Here is an 8,931-nt window from a genome sequence, read left to right as displayed (position 1 = left end):
ATAATACCGGTCGTGTGCGCTTAGATGGGTGCGCTGCCAATGAGCGTTTCCATGTAGCGTTTTCCCTGCTAGTGATGGGTCGAGCCATAGCGCCTCCTTCTGTCGCCTCTGGGAGACTTTGTGAGGTCGGTGGCCTCGTGCCAGTCCACCCATTTCTGGTCCATGTTAATGGCGAGACAGAAGGTTTAAACTACTGGTGGTCATGCGGCAACGGCGATGGATGTGTGAGCATTGGCGCATGCGGGCCGCTCGGCTATAAAAGGACGGCATATGTGATATTCATGGTGACACAAAAGATCAAACCCCCTCCCCCACGCTAGACCTGGCCCGGCCGCTGAGTCAAAACGGCGCAGGCAGCGAAGTGATGCAGGTTTGGAAGCGAGACAGGTTTGGAAGCAAAGAAGGCCACTGACTGGCCGTCAGGCGGGCCCAAGGCGACAAAACATGGACACACGCCATGTTCACGGCAACGCATAGCGAATTCAAATTTGGATCGTGAACGAGTATCCGCGGACAGGCCAGTTACTTTACGTCGGACCGCTGGACTGAGTTATTACCCATTTTCTAACCGTACAGACCGAAACGGACATGTTTGGTTGGTTTTCGTCCGACTGTTGAAGATGCCCTAAGTCCCCATACACACACCAGCCCACTGCTAACATGCATCGCGATTAATCGCCTAGGGATATCCCTAGCCTTTACTTGAATCCACTATGACAAAACAATATCCCTAAGATTACTAAAGTTATCGGATACTTGAAGTTAAAATAGAAAATTCGTTATTAAGTGAAGATACCTTTACTTGTCTCACCGATGACGGTTATTGTCGTTGTTGCCCTGGAGGCCTTCGCATGAATAACATGATACATGCAACGTACCCTTTTCCATTGTCGATGTTTTTTTTTACCTGTCTCCATAACACCGCTTTGCACTAGTGTTCACCGTCCCGGGCTCCCGGGAACGACCATGCCCAAGAATGACATTGTGGCGTCCTGAAAAAGTTGTGGGTCACATCGTGGGATCTTTTGCTAGATGGGCAAAGGCGAGTGGCAACCTGCTTTCTACGACTGGAGGAGGCGCAACAATGACGTCGGGGGAGCTACCATTGCTGCTAGCGGTTGACAGGGGATCGCGTGGACGAGGACGTTGATGACCTCAAGGTTGGGGAGCATGAGGAGGAGGACAACGGATGGCGCATGGGTGGCTACGGTGATGCAGCGGCAACAGGACTATGGCATAGAGGTTGATATGCGAGGTGGCTATGTTTCTATCGAGATAATATCTCGTGCTATAACCTATTTGGCTACTAGATTTCGGGAACATAGGCCATTCAATCGAATTGGACGGACAAGATCTCAGCGGGTAGTTCCTATTGTAAATTTGCATTATTAGGGCATGTACAACAGTAGAGAAGGCATGCCTTCTCCTACCCTGCCACATCAGCTAGAGAAGGCAATAGATATGAGTCATACAATGCATTATCTCTTATAGCCATCTCTAGCAATTAGTATTAATATTTAAATTTTGGTTACAAATTTATTGCTAAAGGAAGACATATGTGATGCAATGGAGAAATAAGTATTTCCTTATTTTCTAAGAGATGATCCCTTAATTAAGGGAAGACAACCTTCTCTCCCTTCATTCTCTCTCTTCCAATTAAGCAAAAATTTGACGTGGCATCTCTAAGTAAAAGTTAACATCACCTCATTGTACGTACCCTTATACTCCCTGCATTGAAATTTGTCATGTCAAGTGCAGCAGAAGAAAAATTGGTCGCGCTTAGCTCTTGAACTCTTCCCACATGTTTTGTCAAGGACACAAAATATTAACAAATCTTGGTTTCTGGAGTACCATGGTGCCGCGATCCGGACGCAGCGGAACGCCATACCGCAGATCTCTCCACTTCCCTGGACTTTGAGCGTCCACCTCCCTTCACAACTTGTTTTATGTTCCATTCTTCTCTTCAGATTTTAAGTACAATATTTGATTAGTAGCATAAAAAATAAAATGATTCCTACGCATAAACGAATAAATGAAAAAGATCATATCTAGGAGATTCATGTAACGATACGGTAAGTTGATTTACTAACTTGAGTAAATCGATGCGGAAGCTTTGACGGTTTGGATCGATGAAGACGATCACGATCCGTCTTGTCTTGATGATTCATCTCGATCAATTCTGTCGCTTGTGCGACGGGAGCGACGACTCTGAGGTGTTGCACATGTACGTCTTGATGGCGTCGGCTCCTCTTCGTTCCAGCGTGTTGGAGTCGAAGTAGAAAGATTGGTTTGTCAGCACGACGGCGTGGTGACGATCTTGGCGAAAAACCAGCAGCTCCGCCCGGACGGTCTTGACGGAGTTCGCCGGAAACCCTAGGGTACCGACGGGGATCACCGGTGGTGGGACACAATGGCGGCATCGGTTGTGGCTGGCGGCGAGGTGGCGGTGGCAGCCCGGCGGGGGAGGGGGGGCGACGGGGGCGTGGTGGCTTGGCTTCCCCGGGGCTCCAGTATATAAAGGCTCGTGGTTCGTGAGGCCATATGATCTCCGAATTCTAATTGGTCTCACGGTCAAACCTTTCCAAACTTAAATTGGACATAATATGGAAGTCCCCAACGGAACTGGAGGGGGGAGAGGAGAGGGATCTCCTCCTCCACCCCCAATCCGAGTGGAGGGAGGAGGAGTCCCTTCCTCCCACTCGGCCAGCCAGCCGGCCGGTCCATGTGGCGCTTGGGGCCCACCCGGCCATAGGGTGGTGGGTTCCCCCCTTCCGGAAGTTTCCGGTACATCCGAAATTTCTGGAACTCTCTGGAACCATTATGATACTTTCTGTATATGAATCTATAGATTTGCCGCCATTCCGGAACCATCCGTGATATTCCCGAAACCATTCGGGACTCCAAAACATCGCACTAAATACCTCTCTTACCCTAGCGACATCGTACCTTAAGTGTGTGACCCTACGGGTTCGCGAATATGTGGATATGACTATATTCATAGCGAATGGTTAATAGAAGGATATGGAGATCCATAATAATCTCCATATATTCAACGATGATCTCGTGAACCACTTATGTCATACATATATAATTCTCATGTCCCGTGATATCTTAGTTACACGAGATTTGATCGTCGGTATGTTCATACCTTGTTTTTATCTCGTTACTGGTAAGTATTATTTTCTCGTTGTAACACGTGTTTGCAAACGGTAGAGTGCGGATTAAATATCCTCTATTATTGCCTCTTGGGCACCAATTCCAACCCAATAATTTTAGATGCATGGACTCTAGAAGAATTGATCCCATCGATTGATTTTTCAGGGAACCAATACAAACATAGATTCTTAGAGCATGTCTAGCAGGCCCCTCATATTTCTGCCCCGTATCCCGCCGCTTTTTCGCCCCGTATCGAAAAGTTGCTAACGGAAGAGCCATTCCGTCTAGCAGACCCCGTATTTCGTCCCGTATTTTCAAAAATAAAAACCCCGGGAAGTTCAATTTCATTGATCATACTACGGATCATACATACGGATCAACGATTCTACATCCGGAATGCGCGATCCTACTCGGGAGGTCGACTAGGTACGAGTCCGCCTCCGCCTCCGCCTCCCGCAACTCCGCCTCCTTCGCGGCGGCGATGGCCGCCGCCACCTCTTCCTCCTCCGCCCTCTTCCTCTTGGCGTCGTCTTTGAGGAACTGTCGTAGCTCCTTCAACAAGTCGGGGGCCTCCTCCTCATCGCCGGCGAGCGGAGCTCCTCCAGCGCTGGTGCTCCCGCTGCTCCAAGCCTCCTTCGCCCAGCGGCGGCGCTCCCAGTCGGCGCGCCACTCGTCGAACTTGGGCCCGCTCATCGGCTTCATCGGCGGATCCTCGTTGTACCAGCGCCCGCCCGCCGCGAAGTCAACGAGCTCGGCGGGACGTACGCGGCGCCGGCGTACTCGCGAGCCAAACGCCGGCTCCGGCGGCGGATCTCTTGTACTGGCGCCGCCACGCATCCTCCACGTTGTCCGGCGAGCGGGATCGCTCGATCCGCTCGCCGGCGAGGCGTGCATCGCGGCGGCGGGCGTCCATGCCGGATCCGGGGTGGAATGCGGCGCGGGGAGCGACTAATTGCTCGCCGGAGCGGGAGGAGGAGGCGGCGGCGCACGGCGGAGCTAGGGTTGCGAGTGAGGGGTTAACCCCTCACTCGCACTCGCGCCCGATGATAAGTACGGGGCGACGGGGCCGATTTCCTGGGCCCCGTATTCCGCCGAAACGGGCCGGCCCGAATACGGGGCCTGCTAGACGCCCAAAATCGCGCCTGCCCCGTATCCCGCCAGAATTTTACGGGGTGAGCGGGTTATACGGGGCCTGTTAGACATGCTCTTAATTGTTCCATGTTCGTGCACATGGGGTTCATGTACTGGCATTGAAAATAGCTATGGTTGCCGGCTGGTGTGTATCTGCTTGGATGACAGCGGTTGACTTCCCGCTGGAGAAAACTAGAATGAATGATCCAGCTTTGTGTTTGCAGCGGTGATTGCATCAACCTACACCGAAAGTACACACGATTTCGGGATAAACTGGAGCTCGTACTACATTACGAAAAAATGCAGGTCTGACATGCAAATATGCCATGATGAGCGGCAGGTCCTGAGTTATTAAATCCTGCATGTTGGGCCAGTTTGGATGGACCAGATTGAGCTGGAATCAAATAGCACACGGAGCAGTTGTAGCACTAGATATGTCCTCTGTTTCTATCGAGAAGGAAAAAAATTCAAGGAAGTTTCTTCATGCGTATGAGTCGTCGAGGGGAAGGAGGTGGTTGCACAGCACAGGTGAGACGAATGTTGCGGCAATTTTAACGGGGCAATGATTGTGAACATACATAAAGCCATAAAGGATATCACATTCACATCAATGAGCATCCACAGATACGCAAAACAAGAGATCACAACAAACACAATATTTAGACACCACTCCTCATGGTGTTATTACGAATGTTAGCAATTCTACAGTTACGTAAGTATGTCCGCTGTCATATTCTGGTTTCCACACTGACTAGCACAATACAACAGCACACTGACTAGCACAATATAACAGTGTTCAACTGCAGCTATGAGGTAGAGACGTTCGCTGTCCTTTTTTGTGCTAGACATTGATGACAACCGAATGTTCATAATAGAATGTAATCAATCATTCAACAATGACTGCACTCCCCGAGAGAAGGATACGGGTGTGAATGGTCTTCATGTTAAGAGGCATCATCATATGGTAAGTCACAAGCAGCCATTTGATTCTTTGGCTTCACCTGTCCGAGCATCTCAGCTACTGTCTTGCAACGACATTGTTTGCCAGGACGAATGACATCCCCATAGACAGCCATCTCGATTACATCAAGCTCCTTATCTGACCGAGATGGAAAAAACACGAGCAAATCCGATTAAGTTTGCATGATATGAAACTCGAAGAGACATGTATGCATGCCAAATAGTGTGGATGAGGAAAGTCATATTTGATTGGAATTCCATGTTAATGCATACCAAATATAGTAAAGATGGTGAGTATGTCAGAGGAAAAAAGAATAGTCCAAGGACATTTAATTTGTTGGCAACTTGAACCTCCTCTCGCCAATGCAGTCAACAATAAATCATTGACACCTTGGCTACCAGGTATTGCAGATGGGGAACTGGAACTAGGTTCCATAAATTTGGTATTTGGCTGATCCCAACTTGATCCCAAAACCCACAAATCTATCCCATTGAAAAGCAGATTCCTCTATAACCAATCATTTCCTTCGAATAGGTAACATCTTCCCCAGCACAAATCCCCCTTGCAGTCACACGATGGCACTCACACCACTCCGACCGCTGCCACGTTGTCGCTGACGGTGCCGAGTGGCCAGTGGCATCTCCTATCCTTGTAGGCATCCTCTACTACCGTGCTTTTTTCCCCCTAGGCCTCCTCTGCCTCTCCACGTTCAGCCCTAACCCCGTCCATCGGATCCACAGAAGAATGACGTTAACCCTATCTGTGTGCTTTGTCAAGTGTTTCATGTTTTGGTAGATCCCGCAGCTAGTGATAACTCAGAGGTTATTCCTTCCACTTGGAAGTCATTGTCAAGTGTGAAGAGAACATCATTGGACATAGGAGCATGTATTGGTTACATGTTTGATCATTTATTTATGGAAGGGTTCGAGGAGAAGTAGAGCAATCTACCAAAGGATCTACTGAAAAAATGTTTAGTTACAATTGCTTACCAGTGTAACGCCTTATCATGAATTACAGATTCTTTCTGGTCAAAATGTAGACATTTTGATTATTTTCCATATTTACATTCTACTACCTCCGTTCACTAGTATAAGATGTTTTAGCCTTTTGTAGATTCATATATTTTGGTATGTATCTATTCTACTTTTAGTGTGTAGATTCGCTAATTATGGTGTGTAACTAGTTCACTTTGAAATGCCTAAAACATCTTATATTTATGAACAGAGGGAGATCAAAATGTCTGCAATTGGTGTGAAAAAGTCATAATCAGAATCCTTGTTTACAATTCTAGAACATGCAAACAAGATTTGGGTTTCTATTTATTTTATAATTACAAATGAAAGCCAAGCACAACTATTAAAGTACCAATTTGATCTCTAGAATAAATGGTATTTGAATCTAATTGTATTTTTATCAAATTTAATTAATGGTTGCTCAGAAACTGTTATCAGCATGCGCAAAGCAGATATAATAGCTAATGATCAAACAAAGATAGAGTACTATTTGATTACAAAAAGGATAATATTACTAGTATAAAAATAGGGATAGAGATTGGATTAGTTTCCTTTGAGTTAGGTAAGCTTCCTTCGAGATAAGATATGTGCCTTAAGGACCAACTCAGTTATCAAGCTAGCTTGTAGCCTAAGCTCCAAAGCCTCTCTTCCACATCAGGACCGAGCCCTACATCTGGTAGTTCAGGCAAGCGCACTATCCCCAGTGTTTGAACACGCACCCTACCCAAATTAATCAGCTGTGGGCAAACAAAAGCCAGATCTTTCAGGTTTTCATGTTTTATGCCTGAATCTTAGGTTAAATTCAGTCTAGACCCACTCCAACAATAGTAACAAAGGACAAATGGTCAATTGGTTAATCTGGAAAAAAAAGAGCAAATCAGATATATACAATCAAAACAACGAAAATAGAACAGCCGGATGATTCAAAGGAATAATCAATAACTCGTCCACACCTCACTCAATTTCTCTTAACGAGACTACATGCAATACTTTCCATAACCACGGGTAAATTTCTAGTAGACATCAGTAAATCATTATACCCTTTATCTGCCAAGTAATCGTACAGGAATGTCTACCATTGTTGCCCAACAACATTAAGCAAATAATGTATCACACGTTAATCTATTCAAAATAAGAAAATCAGAGCAGAAGCTACATTCAGCATAATTGCTGAAATGTAGGAATCGAAATGTTGCTTAACTCACCGGTGAACTTGACATCGCATGAAAAGCCTTTCATCTCCGCCTGCTCCACCCATGCTTTATCAGACTTGGACCGGTTCACCCTAGTCTGAAGGATTTGGCAATTGTCAACAGTAGACTCCCCTCCTACAACCAGTAAGCAACAGTTAAACTTTAGCACAAAAACAACTAACGGAATGACAAACTTGGGGTACACTGCTAGTGAGAATTGTTTCAAACTAATATAATTGTCAGGCCTCCAAATCTGATAGCCTAAACTAGCATTCGGTAAATTTAAGACTTACAATCCAGCTACCATATGATCCTAAATAAGCCATTAGCACATGCAAAGTAGGTGGTTAAATCTCCATCTTCTCTTTAAGCAAGAAAATAAAAGATGTACTACTGTTTTCTGTTGCAAAGAAGAAGCTGACCTTTGGAGAATGGGACGATGTGGTCGTATTCATAGCAGAGGCAGCCGTGGCAGCTCCAGAAGCGGCGACACACTATGTTACCGGCCGCGTCCAGCCGCCACCGCTCGGGGTGTCGCCCTGCCAGCACGGCCGCCTTTCGCCAGCACGCGGTACGAGTCTTCTCGTCAAAGGACCTTGGCCGATCCTTGTCCTTTGGCTTTGAGGGCCCTCCGCTGGTGCTAGCCTCACCGCTGTGCTCTCGCTGGGATGTGGATGGCGCCATTCACCTCGACCCCTTAAGCTTCCTATATCAGCGGCCACGACCAGTAGCCCAAGAGGAAGCCCCTAGATAGTCATAGCCTATCTCTGCGAAAGAAGCGAAGGGAAGGGAGCGCGCGCCGGCGGCCGATGACTAGGGTTAGCCTGGACTGGAGACGCCGCCGCCGCGCGTTGGGAATCCGGAGAGAGGCGAGGGCGAGGAAAGAGAGCGAATGAGGGCGAGTTGGGCTGGGCCCGACAAGTCGACCGTGCAAGCTAAATGCGCCGCGCGAGCTGGATTTTTCTGTTTCTCCTATTGGGCCGATGAATGCTGCACCAGGGAAAACGCGGATCTTTTTTCTTTCTTTTTATCATGGTTGAATGCTAACGAAGTCTCACATTGACATTGCATGAGGGCACTATTTTTGCCCAACTTTATTTTTTTGGCGATCAATACCATATATTCATAGGAAATAGTACTCCCTCCGTCACGTAATAGATGTCGCATTGACATTTTTACGAAAACCACCTCTTATTTTTTTCCGACCAAACTCCGCGTCCCTCCACCCCGCACCTCATCCTCTTCCTGGCGACGCACCGCCCCGCGACCCACCGCCCCGATGACCTCCTCCCTCCCGTCGACGCGCCTACCACCCTCGACGCCTCTCACCCTTTGCGTGCGACATCGCCGTCCTCTCCTTCTCTCTCGTCGCGGGCAGTCTCTCCCAATTGCGCCACCGAGCCCACATCCTCTCGTGCCCAAAGAGGGTGGTGGTAAAAATTGAGATTTTTCTCTCGATCTCTCGCGGTGGCGGTGG

General features: G+C 47.7%; 1 protein-coding gene across 1 annotated transcript; it reads right to left on the bottom strand.

Moving 5' to 3' along the window:
- Nucleotides 1-4,912: 4,912 nt before the first annotated feature.
- LOC124708609 lies at nucleotides 4,913-8,342 on the bottom strand. The gene is made up of 3 exons (XM_047240291.1): nucleotides 7,877-8,342; nucleotides 7,467-7,589; nucleotides 4,913-5,386 (listed from the first exon to the last, which is right to left on the bottom strand). Exons 1-3 carry the CDS (start codon nucleotides 8,136-8,138, stop codon nucleotides 5,232-5,234), a joined length of 540 nt encoding a protein of 179 aa, XP_047096247.1. The 5' UTR covers nucleotides 8,139-8,342; the 3' UTR covers nucleotides 4,913-5,231.
- Between the last annotated feature and the right edge of the window lie 589 nt (nucleotides 8,343-8,931).

Source organism: Lolium rigidum, chromosome 4 (genome assembly GCF_022539505.1).
Source record: "Lolium rigidum isolate FL_2022 chromosome 4, APGP_CSIRO_Lrig_0.1, whole genome shotgun sequence".
Taxonomy (NCBI): domain Eukaryota; kingdom Viridiplantae; phylum Streptophyta; class Magnoliopsida; order Poales; family Poaceae; genus Lolium; species Lolium rigidum.
This window is presented reverse-complemented; position numbering and strand designations above follow the sequence as displayed.

Coding starts and splice junctions, on each gene's coding strand:
- LOC124708609 (XM_047240291.1), bottom strand. CDS start 8,138: ATGGCGCCATCCACATCCCAGCGAGAGCACAGCGGTGAGGCTAGCACC. Junction 7,590..7,876: donor CATCGTCCCATTCTCCAAAG/GTCAGCTTCTTC, acceptor TACTGGTTGTAG/GAGGGGAGTCTACTGTTGAC. Junction 5,387..7,466: donor ATGCGATGTCAAGTTCACCG/GTGAGTTAAGCA, acceptor CATCTCGGTCAG/ATAAGGAGCTTGATGTAATC.